Below are 19,633 nucleotides of genomic sequence, written 5' to 3' on the forward strand. Positions count from 1 at the left end.
GGGTGCGAGAAAAGTACGCAAGACTTTACTACACCGAAAAAAAAATCCAAAAATTATTTGAGCAGCCGTGCAGTTGTATGTATTTATTCATCAGCTGAGATAGAGGGATTTTTTTTCGATGGAGTATGTCAACAGTTTAGCGTCGCACCCGTTTCAGACAGACGGGTGAGAATAGTATACGCATCACGATTTCATCCAGTAGGACCTCCTTATACGTCTATTAATATCGCTTTGAAAGTATTGCGATACCTGGTTTACAAATAAGACAGGAACATAGTCTTATAACGAGGTCCGATTGTACCACACCAAAAAAAAAAAAAAATAATAAATAATAATCTCTTAGTAATTTCAAAGTTGTGCCCATTTATTTATTAGCCTAGATAGGTAACTTTTGTTCATAAGAAATTATTATAATTCAGAAATTTTATCCGTTTCGAACAAACGGACTAACGAGTTACGCAAACGTTCAGTACATCTTTGTTTTAATTTCAAATTTTTATTTCTACGCTTTTTCAATCTTCCCTTGTTTAATATCGTTTTTCGTTCTGTTCTGGCCATCTATTATTTTTTTTCTGAACTTGCAATTTGAATTTTTGATTATCATTTGTAATTTTACAGAAATTCTTATTATCTACTTTACCGTCATTTATGTAGCTCTGCCTTATCTGAGATTTTTCTTTCCGCCATCAGCTCTTTTTTACCATAGCTCTTAGCATCATTTTATTTTCCTAGGTTTTTCGGCAAAACTATCCCGACCCGTAAATATAACATTAAACAACTCTAACATGTATAAATTCACCGGTTGTGCTCACGTTAGTGTTGCCGAAATCGAAGCAACTATTCGATTGTTCACAATCGAATAGAATCGACTGAAGACAATCGATTATGGTAATTAATCGTTTCTGAACAATCGATTATTGACATAATCGATTTAAAAAAACCGATTTCTTTTTTTCCAACTTTATAGTTGCAGAATCGATAGCTTAACAATCGATTGTGTAAAATCGATTTTATAAATTTTTGTTCATAATCAAAAAACGAATATGGGTCCAAAATCACAAACTCAAAATTATTAATATCTACTTTATTTGTCAGTCGATTTGCTCACAACTTTAAAGTTGCGCAATCGACCATCTAACAATTTATTTTGGAAAATTGATTTCGAAATTTTATTTTAACGTTAAATATCACCGCGTATAAATATAAGTTTGTATTTCGAAATATGAAATTTTCATATGGTCATTTATATTTAAAATAATATCAAATAAAATACTTTGTTTATGATTAATAATTTTTTATTTAAACTTTTCAGTAAAAAACAGTTCAGAAAAAAAAATATTTTCTCAATAAGTGAAGTATTGTATTTAATTAATAATTTTTTATTGTTAAAAATCGATTATTTTATCGCAACTTTAGAGTTGTAGAATTGTTTGAATAAAAATCGATTGTTAAAATCGATTATTTTATAATTTTTCAAATAGCGTAAAATTTTGATCTATAAAATTATAAATAGGTATCTACCTTTAATCATTACGCTTAAGTTGTTTATCATTTGTTTGCCTGTATTAGTGAAACAATTTTTATAATGTTTGAGTAAATGACTTTGAAAAAAAAATTTTTTTTCTTAATTAATTTTACAAAAAATCGATGTTTAAAAATCGTTTTAAAAAAAAAGAATCGATTTTTTTCAATTAATCGAAAGGCCTACAATCGATTTAAAAAAATCGACAATCGAAACGAAAACATCGATTGTTCGATTAATCGATTTCGATTGCGCATCACTAGCTCACGTGCGCAGTTGTGCGTTCTCCTGTATATTAATTTTTAACCTGTTTCGAAAAATAAATTTAATTGTTGATATTTAATATTTATTATTAAATTATAAAACAATTTGCTGTTATAATTCAGATAGAAACCGGTGTTAGTTTATAAATTATTTAAGAAATTATAAATAAAACAAGACAAGTGGTAATTTTTATAGTAAAAACATTCCTGTAAGTACAAAAATTATCCATTTTTTTATTTACTAATTCACATACGAAAGAAAAAAATATGTTTGGAAAGTCCAAAAGTGCACGCCTCAAATGCTCATGTTGTAATATGGAAGCTGTCGTCTAAAAAAAAAAAAAATTTCCCGAGTGGCCAAATGTTAACTTTTTTGTATCGAAAAAGTTAACAAAAAAATGTTAGCATTTATTTTGCGATGTCAAAAGGCAGATTTTTTCCAATACATATCACCACTAACGTCTAGCAAAATGTTAACTTTTTTCTGTCTCAAAAAGATAACTTTTTGGTGACAAATTGTTAGCTATTTATTGACATTTTCATAACTTAGTGTTGACATTTTCTAACTTTTTGTTAACAAATCACAATGTGTTTTATGTTACCAAAAACATAACAAATTGTTAACTTTTCATTGGAAACAAATTGATGGAAAAAAGTTGACTTTAATTTGACAAATTAGTCTTATTTAAGTTGATTTAATGTTAACAATTTTAAGGATCATTAGAGGTTAGGGGTAGTATAAACCGCGGGAAATTTGAAAATTTACAAATAAACAAACATAAATTCTAAAAATATTCGATCATGAAATGAAATATTTATTTTTTCTTGTTTAATATATTGAATCAACTAAACAATAACAAACAAATATTTATTTTATGATCGAATATTTTTAAAATTGTCTTTATATTTATTTGTAAATTGTAATCACTCGCAGTTTATTGTGACAAATATACAATTTTTTATAATTGGAATAATGCTTAAATTTATTAAAAATTTTTTACAACACAAAGTGGCGTATTTTATGACAGGCACTATTTTTTTGTACTATAATTGTAAAATTATTAAATTATTTTTTACTTTAATTAGGTCTAGTTACAAACTCATAGGTTTTATAATAATAACGATAATAGTAATAATAATTGTGAGCTTAATATCAAGACTAGTTTTTTGTGACTAGCACTGGTGACACTAACTTATAGTTTTATTTTTATCTGATAAGCTTACTTTTATATTTTGAGTTCATTAATTTTGAGATTGAATAACCCAAAGCATGAAAAGAAACATGCTGAGATTTTAATCTCACTGTGTAATCCGGACCATGACACTTGTTTAGCTAACTCATCAGAAATGCATGATTCCAATGCGAAACGAATAGCTTTTTGTACATTACGACTACCAGCTTTCCGCTCGTTCGGCATCCATGTCAGAAAGGCATCATTATGTTCTCTGAAAAAAGATATCTTTTAGAGGTCAGACAAATGATATATTTTTGACAACTTTTTACGGATATCTGCTTATCGAGATCTAAAAGATAACTTTATGATAACTTCTGTAGATGTCCTTATACGGTTATATATGAGGTTAAAAATATATCTTTTTGTTAACATTTGATCATAACCTAAATTTATCAGCTGACGTTTGGTTTTCATATATTTTATGTTTAGTTCAGTCTAACCTACAAAATAGATATACGTGCAAAAAGTGTTTGATAAAAAATGTCCTACAGAAAAATATATAAAGAATTATCTATTAACCAAAAAAATATACGTTTACGAAAATTCTTAAATAATTTAATAAACAATTCTAATGTCTAGGAATCTAGATTATTGAGCCTCAATCATTACCCTGAATAAGAAAAGTGATTACTCCATGCTAAGTGTATCTATATATTAGTCGATAAAAATTGTTTTAAATTATTTCAAATCATTGTTCTAAATTAGAATATCAAAATTTGAAGTTAATGGTAAATGTCAATTGATTAATACTAAAAATGATAGTATGAATAATAACAGCGATAATATATAGTGGTGACAATAATGATGATCATGGTGATAAACAAGTTGAAGTGAATTTGAAGATTATTATTATTGTTATTATTATTATCGATATTATTATAATGAGTGTTATTATCAAAACTAAATTATTATTATGATTTATCATTAAATTATTATATAATTTTGAATGAATTACTTTCATATAAATAATAAACAGTAAAAACCAAAAAATTTTCAAATATTAATTATTATTAAGTAACCTCAAAATCATATCTAATTAGAGATAACTTTATTGTATCATTGATCCGCTATCTTTTAGACATCAGAAAAATGTTATCTTTCTGATACCTTTTCGAAGAGATCTAAAAGATGTCAGTAGGTGGCGCATTAGATATCTTTCTGATATCTTTATGTTATCTTTAAGATGAGTCTTAAAGTTATCAGATCCAAAAAATGTTATCTTTATGAGATCTTTATGATAACTTTTTGCCGACCGGGCGTATCATGTCTTTCTGTAATATTTTAATGATAGTCATTCAAAAATTATTAAATATCTATCAATAAAAAATATTAAATAAATAAATGTTGCGTACGGCGTCTCGGTTGTCGTGGTCCAAGCAAATCAAGCGGTATGCCGATCGTCGGCCGATGCTTCAAAATTGGCAGCCATTCACAACCCAGTAATGGGCCGATTCTTTTTTTTAACTTCCCGCTGAGAAAATTGTAAATTTTCAAAAATTCGAGAAGTTATTGTTTTCACCCCGATTTTCAAAATTGAGTTTTCATCAGATGTCGACGTTTTGAGGTCTTAGAAAGCTATTCTGACTATTTTCAGAATGATGTCCGAGTGTATGTATGTATGTATATATGTGTGTGTGTGTGTGTGTGTGTTTGTAAACTCTTTGTAACTTTTTAACTAATGAACCGATTTGGATGTTTAAGGTGGCAATCGAAAGAGCTTGTTGGCCGCCAACTTTCCTGAAAATTTCTGGTCATTTGATCAAGTAGACTCGAAAATGTTGGCGAATTACGAAAAAAAAAAAATTTTTTTAGTTTTTTAGTGATTTCTCAGAAACGACTTGAACGATCGACTTCAAAATCTAATCAGCTCTAGAATTAGATAAAACGCGTCGATCGCTGCCTTAAAAATCTCAATCGGTTAATTCGTTCAAGAGATACCGTTGGAGAAAGAAACAGTGAAAAACATAAAATGTTATTTTTTCCGGATAAATCAAAATAAAATGTACTAAATGTGTCTGAAATCATACCAACTCATTCTCTTTGTAGTCTCCCCGCGCAAATTTGAATCACGGTGGAAACACCGTAGAAGTGTAAACACCGTGGATTCACCGTGGTTACACGGTGGGTTTGTTCCATTTCACCACCGAGTATACACAGTGCATCCACTGTGATTACGCGGTGTATCCACCGTGATTCCACGGTGACTTGACCACTGTGTATACACGGTGTTTCCACTATGATTACGCGATGGATACACCGTGGAACCACGGTGGTGAAATAGCACAAAGCCACCGTGAAATCACGGTGTATCCATCGCGTAATCATAGTGGAAACACCGTGTATACACAGTGGTCAAGCCACCGTGGAATCACGGTGGATACACCGCGTAATCACAGCAGTAAAATGGAACAAAACCACCGTGTTTCCACCGTGATTCAAATCTGCGAGGATCTGTCGATCATCATATAATGACATCTAACTCGTTCTTTAGTTTAAATCATATTATCAGCAAGAAATTGAGAAAACCCAGTTTTTAATATTTTTCTCGGATATTTCATATATAATTGCTCTGACCTAAGTCAAAACTTACTTAAATCTTGATTTTGATCACTGACATTGATTTCTGCCTCGATTCGTTCATTTCATTGAACACAACTGAGAATACAAATTTTAAAACCGCTTCTTCATTAATAATTTTCGATTCTTAACTTGTCAAACTTTAGCAAAAAACGTAACTTGGTTGAGCTTGAAAAGCTCATAAAAAATCATCGCAGGTAATAGCATTATCGAGCTCGAAAATATATTCACTAGGGTGGTCCGTTTGGAACGACTATTTTTTTTTTTTTCGCTCCCACTGAAAAATATTGTTGTAGACATTGAAAAAAAAATTCTCTGAAAGTTTTAGCTCTTAATTTTAATTCTAAGTACTTTACATTTGATTTTGAAGTTTTCCCATTTAAAATACATGGGAAAGTTGGGATCTTTATTTTAATTCTCTATAACTCAGCCGCATTTTAAGTTATCGGGTCACCGTTTGCGGCATTTTTTAGGTAATTTGATACTCTTCAAAAGTCTCCGTAATAGTTTTACTCGGACTCTAATTGTTTTTTCTGTATTGGTTCTGAAAATAATTTTTTTAATAATAATTTGGGTTTTTAGTTGATATTAACTAAATAACGAAATTTGAAGAAAAAGTGCAGCTAACGATTTTTTAGGAAATTTTATTCGCTACAAAAAAGGTCCTTTTAGTTACGTGGCTCAAGTTCTTCGTTCACGTGATATAGGGATTTCAGTAATTTTGCAAATAAAATATTTGTCAAAAAATTCCACCAAATGCTATTTCATTTCAATTTTAAATCAGTAAATAATTTTCCTTTCATTAATTTAATCCAGTCGTTAAAATCGGAAGGGTTCAAATTGATGAACTTCGGAAAAATTTTTGACAAATATTTTATTTACAAAATTACTAAAATCCCTATATCACGTGAACGGAGATCTTAAGCTACTTAACTAAGAGGACCTTTTTGTAGCGAATAAAATTTCCTAAAAAATCGTTATCTGCACTTTTTCTTCAAATTTCGTTATTTAGTTAATATCAACTAAAAACCCAAATTATTATTAAAAAAATTATTTTCAGAACCAATACAGAAAAAACAATCAGAGTCCGAGTAAAACTATTAAGGAGACTTTTGAAGAGTATCAAATTACCTAAAAAATGCCGCAAACGGCGACCCGATAACTTAAAATGCGGCTGAGTTATAGAGAATTAAAAAAAAAATCCCAACTTTCCCATGTATTTTAAATGGGAAAACTTCAAAATCAAATGTAAAGTACTTAGAATTAAAATTAAGGTAGTACTACCGTTACCACAGGTGTCAAATTAGTGCTATGTGTAATTTGGCTAGAGTAGTATTTTCATTTGGCAACGCCGCATAAAAACTAAAGAGACAGAAATACATTCTGTTTCACTCAACATATGAGTTTATGCGCGGAAATCTATTGCGCATACATTTGTTTATTTTTACACTAATTATCAGTTGCGTACGTTTATTATCAAAAATGTCGGAGTTAAATTTAATAAACTGCACAAAAAAAGTATTTCGTTGGAAAGGTAAAAGAGTTACCGAAAAGGTATATAAAAAAAATCTGAAACAAGTCACACTCATATTCTCACATACCGCATTGGTGCATGTTTGAATTTCGCGCGCGTCCTAACCTTTTCTGCGGCGTTGCCACATTTAAGTCGACTAGTACTTTTTTCTCAATCATTTATTAATTGTTCTTATCACAGGCTCTGAGTTTATGGTTTTATTTGCACATAATATTCAATAAATTTTTCTCTTTCTATTGATACCAAAATTATAGAAATCTCAACGTCCAGTTTTGTGAAATAAAATAAAGTCTGTGATTTCACATAAGGATCAATGTTAAACGCAAAAATTTATAAATATTAATATCTTTTTTTCAGTGCTCTGTAAGCCTCCAAAAATTTAACTGCTTAATTATGATATTATAAAGTACCAATATGCCAAGTTTCATTAAATTCTGAACGTCAATTCTAAAACCGGTAGTACTACCTTAAGAGCTAAAACTTTCAGAGAATTTTTTTTTCAATGTCTACAACAATATTTTTCAGTGGGAGCGAAAAAAAAAAAATAGTCGTTCCAAACGGACCACCCTAATATTCACAGTACTGTTTTCAAGCTCCTTGCGCTCGAAAACAGCGGGATGTTGTGGGGCTGGCCCGCAGGGTTAACCGACACCCAGATTTTTTTTGTATGGGTAATAGAAATTGCGGCGCTGCGCTCATAGTGCAACGGACGAAGGGTTAACATAAAAATCACTCACCGCATTAATGAGACTTTAAGAATCCGAAAAATCATTAATCGGTACACAATCGATTAATCCTTTCAGTTATTGAAATTACTTTATGCGAGCATTTTGCAAAACGGTGGCTATTCGAGAGTAAAGCTCACCTTAATGCTTCGCATTTGAGGCGTGCAATATTTAGTTATTCTCGATTAATATTTTAAAAAAATGTCTATTTTTTCCATAATAAGTTTTTTGTGTTTACACAAACCATAATGATGGAAACGATGTCAAAACCAAATTATAAACTTCTGTTTAAATCGGAAAATTTTACCAGTAACTATCATGTAGAACCACATCATTACAAAATCAAATTTGTACCGCATATCCGAGAAAATGAGCTCACTTTTGATGGAGAAGTTTCCATAGATTTCAAAAATTTGAAAACAAGAAGTTCCTTTCAATTGAACGCTAAAAATTTGGCAACTGTTGAAAATGTTATTTTGAAAAAAGATAATAAAATTTACGAGTCATGTGATTTTACGGTCACTATTGATAAGACCGAAAATATATTGAGTATAAATTTCGATACAGTACTTGATCTTGGTATTTATAATTTATATATCCAGTATAAAGGTCAAGTTCTCGACAGTACTGAAGTTTTAAAACATGTTTATTATTTTGATAAATTTGGAAAATGGCAGTAAGTAACTGAAATTCATTTTTTCTATCTGACATCTGAATAAAACAAGTGATGATATTAAAACTGTTCATATATTTTTAAAATTTTATAATTTAAAAGATGGATACTACTGAGTGATTTTCAAACTGAAGGTGTTGAAGAATTGTTTCCATCCTGGAACAATGATTCGCGTCAGACAACTTTTGAATTTTCCGTCAAGCACAATAAAGAATATACAGTATTATTTAATGCGCCGCTAAAAGAAATAATAACTGCAGACGATCTAAATTCGGTCTGGTCAATTTTTGAAAAAACTCGAAATTTGTATCCACGAAATTTTGCTTTCATTGTTGGAAATTTAGAATATTTGACTGCGTATGATGACGATCTGTTCAAACTGTGGCTCCCTAAAAATACAATTGACTGTGAGAATAATGACATTAAAATTGTGAGAAAATTGTGGAAAGCACTGGAAGATGTAACCGGTGTAACTCATAACGAGCATCAGTACAATAAATTGGATGTTGTCGTTTTGCCGGAATTTATTCAAATTAAAAAACGCAACTGGGGACTTTGTATCGTTAAGTAAGTTTTCAATTTTTTCTATAGTATTTAACATATTTTATCTTAATGTAATTTTCAACATGGACAATTTTTTCCTTTAGTGATGTGAGTATTGGATTTAAAAAAAATATCGATAAAACTGAAAAAATTACCACAATTACGGAAATAGCAATTTCATTAATCGATCATTGGTTTGGTGACCTTATTGAAAGTGTTAGTTATGATTACGGAAAATCCTTAACCTATGGCCTTCGTTCTTATTTAGCTCAACTGATAGTTGATAAGGTGAGTTATATATAATTTAATTTATGTTTCACCAAAGCTGCACTGAAAGTTTAAATTCCTGCACGGAGAAAAATGGAGACAAAAATGTAGGAATTTTTTTATGCTGTCGACCACCCTAGCAGACCTGATTTACCGTAAATTTACGGTAATTTTACCGTAAATCTACCGTAGAATACCGTAAAATTCGAGTAGATTTACTGTAAATTACGGTAAACCCACCGTAAATTACGGTAAAACCACCGTAAATTACGGTAAACCCACCGTAAATTACGGTAAACCCACCGTAAATTACGGTAAATCCACCGTAAATTACGGTAAATCCACCGTAATATACGGTAAATCGGTACTTTACGGTGGATTACCGTAAATTACGGCGGGTATACCGTAAATTTACCGTCGAATACGATAAATCTACCGTAAAAAATTCGGGTGGATTACCGAATTACCGTAATTTACGGTGGATTACCGTAAATTACGGTAAAACCACTGTAAATTACGGTAAATCCACCGTAATTTACGGTAAATCGGCATTTTACGGTGGATTACCGTAATTTACGGTGGGTTTACCGTAATTTACCGTAATTTGGGTCCGTTAGGGCAAACTTGAAACAGAAAGTTGGAGTCACCAAAAAAGTTATTATGCTTTACTATAATTATTATTGTGAGCCTCTAAAAATTTTTAATTCTCCACTATAATTTCTAGTTTAGACAAATAATGGCCATTACAATTTATCAATAAGTTTCAAGTGTATGATATTTTTTGTAGTGCAGCATAATAATTTTTTTGCAGCACAACTTTCTGTTTTCAGTTTGGTCGACAGCATAATAAAAATTTGTAGAAGGGAAAGTCAAATATCCTTGTTTTTTTTTTTCGTGCAGCCCTGGTGGAGCAAAATCACGGTAAATTACAGCAATTGCCGTAATTTACGGCATTCGAAAGAATCATGGTAAAATCCGGTATTTTACAGCAAATTACGATGTTTCGCGGTAAATTGCGGTATTTTTCGGTACAAGTGCGGTATCCTACCGTAAATATGCGCTGTCGTTGCGGTATTTCATCGCAAACGTGCAGATTTACTGCACAATTACGGCATTTCACCGTAAAGTGACATATTTCGCTGTCCCATACGAAGTCGCCGATGCTCGAAAAAAATCTACGATCGACCGAGGCTCGACTACCAATGCTCGGTCGAGCGACAGTGCTCTATCATCAGCCTATGGCTGTCACACCATCGGTAACCCAACTATATTCATAACAATGAATTCCGATCATCAGCCGTTTCTCGGTCAATGATATGATAAATTTTCTTTTGCGCATGCGCACTAAATATCACATCAGCTATTTTTAAGCATTATTTACCTGTATATACTTTTCAGTAGACAGAAGCAATTCCTACTGAATATAACAGAAAATAAATTTGTGATGAGAACAGTTTTAGTGATTGTTTAGATGATAGTAATCAGTTTCTGTACGCGGCAGAAAGTGAGGTTATTTCTTGGTCAACAGTCGGTCAATATCCTTTGCCGAGACTAAATTACCATGATGAGCCGATCCTAGGCAGCTAAATAGGATAATCCTCGTATACTATACTATCCTCAGCCGATGATCCATCGGCAGTCTTGCGTTGATGTTAACATCCGACGCCCAGCGAGTCGTGCTCCTATACATTTTCCGATCCTCAGCCGATGCTCGAGGATCGAACAGCGATCATAGCCCGATGATCGACCGATCACCATTCTTTGTATGGGGTGTTACGATAAAAATGCCACAAATTGCTGCAAATTACCGTAATTCACCGTATTCCGCCATAAATTTTTTTGCCGAAAATTACCGTAACATGCGACACGTTTGCGTTAAAATACGATAATTTACCGTGATTCGGATCCTCTAGGAAGGAATTTAAGCTCTCGGTGCAGGTATAGTGAAAAATAGTGACCACACCACGAAGGTAAGTAGGGGAGAGGTGCTGCAATTGTAACAAAAAATTTCATTTTTCTATTTGATTTTTTTTTTTTTAAGATAGTAAACTTAAAAACTGTCAGAAAGTTAGTTGATAGTATCTTTTATGTGACTAACTTAGTTAATTAGTAAAAAGTCAATGTTAACTTATCAAAAAATCAATTTATTCAACTAAAGTCAGGGACCAAAATGGCGGCGCGCATGGGTTGTAATTGTAATACAGTGCAGGGCATTTGTAACACGGAACGAAATAGATATTTTTCATCAAATTGCTTTTATTATTCAGTCTTAATACATACTATTATACTTTATTAACTCTTAAAATCAAGTATTTAAACTTACAGTATCACATATATTGGGATCTTTAATATAAATTATTAAACACCCGATGAAAAAAGATTTTATACAATTGTATAAAATTATATACAAAAAATGGCCCGATCCAATTGTATACAACTGTATAGAAATTGTATACAATTCTATACAAATTGTATACAAGTCTATATAATTATATACAATTTTATACAAATTATATACAATTCTATATAATTATATACAATTCTATATAATTGCAATGATAGAATTGTATAGAATTGTATACAATTTGTATAGAATTGTATACAATTGCTATACAAATTGTATACAATTGGATCGGGCCATTTTTTCTATCTAATTATATATAGCCTATATATAATTATATATAGTCTATATATAATTATGTATAGTCTATATATAATTGTATAAAATCTTTTTTCATCGGGCATTTATAAATATTGAAACAATCAAAAAATTACACTATCCCAGAGTAAATTTGTGGCGCACCCAGTTTGCGCAGATCCCATACACGACTCTGGGTGTTACAATTGCTACTCGTTCAAGTGTTACAATTGACGCTCACGCTGAATTGTTAATAAAATTTAATTACAGTCACAAAAATCAGTAAATTGATATGCAATTCGATTATACAATACTCTTGATATATCCCTTAAAGTATTAATACAAGTCTCGCATCATAACATAAGAAAACGAATTTGTTATTAAAAAAAATTGTGAAGGGTACAAAAAAAAAGTTTTCACGCGTATTTTCAACAATTCTCAATATTTTGATATCAGAACAAAATTAATAACCGAAACTTTGATCTAATCAATAACTTACTATTTTGAATAAGTTAAAAAAAGAATAATAATAATTTTTAGTTTTATTAATAGTTTTTTATTGAGTGTTACAATTGCAGCGCCTCTCCCCCATAGCGTCCTGATCCGGGTAGGTAATTGTTCAGGCGAGTTGGAATGTCCTACTGTCCTTTCGTGGTGTGTAATATACTAAGTATTAATCTTTAAAATCTTAATTAGCTTATTTTACTGTAATTAATGATGTTCAATTAACTTCAGGTTGATAACACGGCTCATTCTATTGATCGATTGATTAATGCTCACGGACAAGTAGGAAATTGGAATTATGATCATTGTATGCTTATACTATTATTATCGTTATCTTTAATTATTTATATAATGTTAAGATTATTTATTAATTATTACTTATTACAGCTAACTATATCTCACGTACAATTGAAAATGTTTTGGGTAAATATAACTTCCAAACGGCTATGAGAAATTATATATTAAATAAGTATGTAATTCAATATCTAGCAAAATAATTTTATTAGTTTGGTAATTATTTAACAGTTATATTTTGTTTTATAAGTGAATCTAAAGATCAAATAGTCAGTGAGCTTTCCGATGAAATTATAAAAGCGTCTAGAGATATGAAAGAAACTATGAAAAAAGTTTTGAAAAATTGGTTTACTGTTTCGTTGTCTCCCACAATCACGGTCACTCGTAACTATGAAAAAAACACAATGATTGTTACACAAGCACTATCTTTATCTGATCTGGAGTCAGATTGGAGATATTGGGTTCCATTGAATTGGACAACTAATTTTGACGACCCTTATTTTGAAGATACATCGGTAACTCTGTGGTATGATGGTTATTGTATGAAAATTCAAATTTCGATTACAGTACCTGATGATCGCTGGATAATTATAAACATACAACATTTCGGTATTAATTAATTAATAATGTTCATATAACGCATTCTCATAATGAACGCCGTTAAATGGCTAACATTGGCTTCATAAACTTTTCATTAATACGCTGATTATTTCTGATTGGTCGGATGCAGTGTTTAATTTTTTTTTTAAATCATTAATGCATTCCCTTCACCTCGAAATTTTACAAGAATGGGTGTGATATGGTCTGTATACAATTTTTCGCGGTTTTACCACCGTTTAGGTCACCCCACCGATTGGTCTATAAAAGCCACAAATTTTGACTCATAACTCGCATAACTCAAGACAATACATGAAATTCACCGGCGAGACCGTTTAGACAATAATTAGTCATAATACGTGCACACAAATGGCGCTCGTTACGATCGTGTATTCGTTGATTTATCATCTATCAATAACTTAGTTAAAATTAAATGTAGCTAATAATTAATGTTATTTAAAACCGTACGATGGACGGTGGCGTGTAGGTCCAACCCATTTATAATTTTATGGTAACTTCAGTGTTAGGTATGAGGCAGGGTGTGATGGAGGTGCCTCACTGACGATTCCACGATCACATCCGGGATAATACCTAATATTGTTCGGTGTCTAATGAACTTAGTTCATTAAAGATTGTTATTTGGTAGATTAACGGTACTGTCATACTCAAATTCGCGCGTTTATCTGTTGATTGACTAACCAATCAATTAATGTGTAAATATCAAGTGTGTACACGTGATGGGTTTTTCATCGATTTAACATAAAAAATGGCGGCTTATACGGCTTCTCCGGTGAAAATCATTATTAAACATCTTATTTACACACAAAAATAAAATTTCTTTGAAATTTTTGAGAGATTATGAGGGGTGACCTATTCGGAAGTCAAGCCGTTTTCGCCATACCTGGACCGAAAGTCTAAATTCCTGCTCCGTTTAGATGGAAGATAGTCGCTCTTTTCTTATACGAGAAAATAAATGATAAAAATTAGCGCATGTGCCATCCTTCCATTGTTTGCCACCCTCGTTTTTGGCTCGGGAAGTAAATTACACACCTGGCTTGAAATGTCCTCCCTTGGTGTGTAATATACTATATGAGGCTGACTTTAGCCAGTTAGCGGCGTGTTCTTTGGATATGAGTTATATATATAATATCGTAGACAACTAGTGTCATCTAGTACAATACTCGATGGCACTACTCACATAAGATACTATTTATAATTAAATGAAAGTCATAATTTGAATTTAAATTTATGTATTTTGAAAATTTTGTAGGTACCTATCACATAAATTATGATGAAAAAAATTGGAAATTAATTATAAATTATCTGAAAACGGATAATTACTCAAAGATTCATCTCTTCAATCGTATTCAGCTGATTAACGATGCATTTACCTTTGCCAGTCAGGGATTTCTTGATTACAGTATACCCTTTGAATTAGCGAAGTATCTTACTCGTGAAACAGAATTTGCTCCATGGGCAGCATTTTTGCATCACATTGAACAATTATATTATGAATCATCAATACGTCATTCCAAATACTTCGATAATTTCAAGGTTTTCTTTAATAATTATACAACTCGTTGTTTATCTTCATTATTATTTTAATAGTATACATATTTATATTTTATCATCTAGAAATATGCTTTGAAGCTGACTAATAAATTAAAAAAACGGGTTCTACTAGTGGATGAAGCCGATGATGATTTTACTACGCGACTTTTAAGAATTTCTTTGGTGAATGTGTGTTCCATTCTTGAGTCAAGTGATTGGGGAAATTATGCCCTTACCAAACTTAAAAAGTGGCTCGACGATCCTGATAAATATCCGTAATAGAGTATACAGAAAAAAGAGAATTTCTTGGCGCAAAAAATTTTTTTCGGCCCCAGAAAATTTTTGTTTTCAATTCATAATATCCTAATTTTCTTGAAATGAGTAAAAATTACTTGCGCCAAGAAATCATTTTTTTCTCTGTATTATTTCGTAAACAAAAAAAAACTTGCATCAAGAAAATATTTTGGAAGACAAATATTTTCGAGAACTAAGACAAAATTTTCTGAAGCCAAGAGAATTTCTCTTGGTCAGCAGAGATTTCTACTTTTTCCGAGAAAATAGAGGTTTTCAAAAACATTTTTTTGAATCAAGAATTTACCTTAAGCCGATAATTTTTTTTTCTGTGTAGTCATAAATAAAATTTACTTTTCATTTCAGAATTTCTGCAGACATGAAAGTTGCGATTCTTAACAGCGGAATGAGATTTGCAGATGAAGATACTTGGAATAAATTATGGGAAAAGTTTAAACTAAATTTGGAAAATCCTAAGAATGAAATATTCTCATACTGTCAAGCAAGAGAATATGGAACCTTTAAAGATCAAGAGTTTCTTCATGCTCTGTGTTGTGTTCAAAACATTGAATTGTTAAAAAAGTTTATAATAATGATCTGGTCAAATGTTATAGAGGATGTAACTCAAACGCTATTTTTGGAAAATCTTTACCGGCTGAATGGAAAAGCCGTTGACGTCGTTTTAGACCTTGATTACAACTCCACTCAGGCTGACGGAAGGTAATTTTTATTTTTTCTATTCCCAACTGCGGTTACTGTAATAAATTATTTTTTTAACTGCTGCTGTTTTTTTAGTCCTGTGTTTTCTCGGAAAGTTACGTTCGATGCTACTCAAAATTTTATTAAATTTATAAGAACTAATGATCATCTGCAAAAAGTATTTATTAAATTTATAAACAAATGATATTTAAAAGTCAAAAAAAATTTTAATTAATATATTTTTTTACCCTTAATTTTATCAGTTCAATCGAATGAGCCAGGCAACTCAGGGTGAATGTGTGGGTAGCTCTATCAGTAGATTGTGTGCTGCAAAATCCGTCTCCCAATCCAACGAAAAATTAAATAAAATGAAAAAGTTTTTTGATAAAAAGAAATGATAAATCGATCTAATTTTTATTACTGCCAATCAATTTTTATTGTAATTATGAATGTATTTACTGATTGATAAAAAAAAGTAACACTCAATACATGTGTATTTTTTTTAAAATGCCATCTGGCAGCCAGAATGGAAGATAGATTTTTCCGAAAATTTTCAGCACTGCCCCAATTTTTCGCTAGCTCGCGTCCATGTCAGAAAGGCATAATTATGTTATCTGAAAAAAAAAATCTTCTAAAGGCCAGACAAATGTTGTCTTAAGACAAAAATTTCTTACAACTTTTTACGGATATCAGTTTATCGAGATCTAAAAGATAACTTTATGATAACTTGTAGATGCCTTTATGAGGTCAAAAAGATATCTTTTTGTTAACATTTGATCATAACCTAAATTTATCAGCTGACGTTTGGTATTCATATATTTTATGTTTAGTTTAGTCTAACCTACAAAATAGATATACGTGCCAAAAGTGTTTGATAAAAAATGTCCTTGAGAACAAACAGACGTTTACGAAAATTCTTTAATAATTCAATAAACAATTTTAATCTCTAGAAACCTTAGAGTATTGAGCCTCAATCATTACCCTGAATAAGAAAAGTGATTTAATCCATGCTAAGTGTATATCTATATATTAGTCGCTTAAAATTGTTTTAAATTATGTCAAATTGTTTTGAATCATTTCAAATAATTTTTCTTAATTAGGGTACTAAACTTTGAAGTTAATGGTAAATGTCAATTGGATTATACTAAAAATGATAGTATAAACAATAACAGCGATAATAGTGGTGACAATAATGATCTTGGTGATAAACAAGTTGAAGTGAATTTGAACATTATTATTATTATGATTATTATTATCAAAACTAAATTATTATTATTAATTATATTTAAATTTCAGCGGCTGAGGCAGCCGTTCGGCACACGCGTGGCTCGGGCGATCACCGAAGTTAAGTAGCATTGAGCATGGCCACTACTTGGCTTGGTGACCGTTTAGCCACGCGTTGGGTTCGAACGAAGGTCTCTGACCGTTAGGCGTGGGATGAAGAACCAGTGATCAGTAAAATGGGAATTTTATCGACCACTGGAGCTTCATCCAAACCGAACTGTACTGGCAATGGTTTTCTCTGTGGTTTCCCTTGCCCCTATACCCCCACAGCCAAGGTGGAGGATAGGGTATCACCGTAATGGTACAGTACAGTATAAGCACAAGTCGGGCCACAGCCGCACAATGAAAAGCAGATAAAGAAAGGAAGCAGTTGCGATGTAAAGGCAAAAAGTGTAAAAGGTCGTACATTCGGCTATACACTGGAACAATTAAAAAAAAAAAAAAAATATATTTAAATTTCATTATATAATTTTGAATGAATTACTTTCTTATAAATAATAAACAGTAAAAACCAAAAAATTTTTAAATATTAATTATTATTAAGTAACCTCAAAATCATATCTAATTAGAGATAACTTTATTATATCATTGCAATCATAATCCACTATCTTTTGGACATCTGAAAAATGTTATCTTTCTGATACCTTTTCGAAGAGATCTAAAAGATGTCAGTAGGTGGCGCATTAGATATCTTTCTAATATCTTTATGTTATCTTTAAGATGAGTCTTGAAGTTATCAGATCCAAAAAAAGTTATCTTTATGTGATCTTTATGATAACTTTTTGCCGACCGGACAATGATAAAAAAAATCTCAAAATTTAGGAGGATGAGTTTTCTGATGAGTACTAAAAAATATCAAAAAATGACGAAAATGAAAAATTAAAATTCTTAAAACCGTCCGATTTGGCGTGGAATGCCCCATCTATAGACCGAGTTATTGATATTACATTTAAAGTCTGATTAATATTTGTTCATACTCATATGTTAAAAAACGAAAATATACTTACATAATAAAATTACACACAATTCATCAAAAATTCAAGATTTATAAATTTTTGAAGGTATATCAATTTTGAAAGGGAAAAATAAATTTTTTTTAAAAAGATAATTTTTACGTAACTTCTAAACTGATTGAAATATTCATTTCATCTTCAAAATCGATCAAGATAATTACCCATAGAATAAGTGTGAAACACTTCATCAGGATGCGTTAACCCTTTAGAGTCTGACCTTGAAACCCCTCTCTTCGGTCTGGCGGAGCCCGATAGAATTGGAAAGAGCGAAGCAAATGTGGCAGGGCCGTATTATAAGAAAAAAATTTTCACCTGGGCGGGAAGTAAAAAATAATTTTATTTTTAATTTATTAAATAAAAAATATCAAAGGACTTAAATTCAGAGTAAGAACAACATTTTGTTTTATTATAAGTATAGTTAAGTAATATTGCAATTACATAGCAATGTATGAAATTTTTAAAATTTGTCTAACCTTACTTTCGGAGACTATGTCCTCACGTCAACAATACTAACTACAGCACTGTCGATGGACGCAGTGCGAGATTCAAACGAGTGGAAGGTTACTCACAGGCACACTACTACTCCCACATGTCACTCATACATGCTCACGGGACTCTACGATTCGCACTCTCCTCACTAGTCTCACACGTAAACGTTTCAAGATCTTCTGACTCTTAAGGGTTAAGAATTGAAGGCGATATCGTTATGACAAGACTGGTTATATTCGTACGGCGCTCGCTTAAAACATAATAAATAATAAAAGGGATACTTTTATGATATGAAATAATTATGAAATTTAAAGATTATTTTGTTTACTATTAAATAAAACTGACGAAAAGGATTATAGTGTGAAATGCATGAATTATCAGGAATAAAAACCATAACTAGTAATTTTCTTGATTCTGTCTGAACTTTCAAAGCTATCAAATTATTGGAAGAAATCGTCGAAACGTTAAGTGTGAAAGCAAAAACTTTAGCTTATAAAACCAGCTTTAAGATACTTTCTACGGAAATTGTCTATAAGATTTAGTTTTAAAGTTATACGAACTTTAACAGTAAATAAAAACTGATTTTTTCGAAAAATCATGAAAATTTCAAACAGCCATATAAATGGGACAAGAGAAATTGTTCAAATTTTTGCTGGACAAATTTAAGTCCTTAATGGAATTATACCTGGGGCACCCGAGTAATTACAATTTTTACTCATGCTATATATTTCCTTTAGACATGATTTCATTGTTTAGAGGGTTGGAGTAAAGAAAATGTATAGCATGGGTAAAAGTTGTAACTATAGATGTGCCTCAATTGTATGATGCCATTAAGGACTTAAATTTAGTCAACAAACAGTTTATCTTGTCTCGTCGGTTGAGAGCGCATCTACTTTAACACGTGTTTTGAAACTTGAATTTAAATTGTAAATTT

General features: G+C 31.0%; 1 protein-coding gene and 1 long non-coding RNA gene across 2 annotated transcripts; one reads left to right on the forward strand and one right to left on the reverse strand.

Annotated features, from left to right (window-relative positions):
• Positions 1 to 1,778: 1,778 nt before the first annotated feature.
• On the forward strand, positions 1,779 to 16,417 carry LOC130673337 (aminopeptidase N-like). The gene is made up of 12 exons (XM_057478313.1): positions 1,779 to 1,994; positions 8,081 to 8,532; positions 8,632 to 9,096; positions 9,177 to 9,360; positions 12,713 to 12,788; positions 12,869 to 12,950; positions 13,026 to 13,384; positions 14,643 to 14,926; positions 15,008 to 15,198; positions 15,581 to 15,934; positions 16,010 to 16,091; positions 16,177 to 16,417. Exons 2-12 carry the CDS (start codon positions 8,105 to 8,107, stop codon positions 16,309 to 16,311), a joined length of 2,640 nt encoding a protein of 879 aa, XP_057334296.1. The 5' UTR covers positions 1,779 to 1,994; positions 8,081 to 8,104; the 3' UTR covers positions 16,312 to 16,417.
• On the reverse strand, positions 16,335 to 18,748 carry LOC130673338 (uncharacterized). The gene is made up of 3 exons (XR_008990872.1): positions 18,684 to 18,748; positions 18,372 to 18,522; positions 16,335 to 16,527 (listed from the first exon to the last, which is right to left on the reverse strand). It is a non-coding gene; the product is annotated as an uncharacterized LOC130673338 (long non-coding RNA).
• Between the last annotated feature and the right edge of the window lie 885 nt (positions 18,749 to 19,633).

Source organism: Microplitis mediator, chromosome 8, assembly GCF_029852145.1.
Source record: "Microplitis mediator isolate UGA2020A chromosome 8, iyMicMedi2.1, whole genome shotgun sequence".
In the NCBI taxonomy this organism is placed as follows: Eukaryota; Metazoa; Arthropoda; class Insecta; order Hymenoptera; family Braconidae; genus Microplitis; species Microplitis mediator.

Excerpts from the sequence above, each read along its gene's own strand:
- LOC130673337 (XM_057478313.1), top strand. The coding sequence starts at position 8,105 with ATGATGGAAACGATGTCAAAACCAAATTATAAACTTCTGTTTAAATCG. Across the intron at positions 9,361-12,712 it reads CTCAACTGATAGTTGATAAG|GTTGATAACACGGCTCATTC; the intron begins GTGAGTTATATA and ends AATTAACTTCAG. Across the intron at positions 16,092-16,176 it reads CTAATGATCATCTGCAAAAA|TTCAATCGAATGAGCCAGGC; the intron begins GTATTTATTAAA and ends TAATTTTATCAG.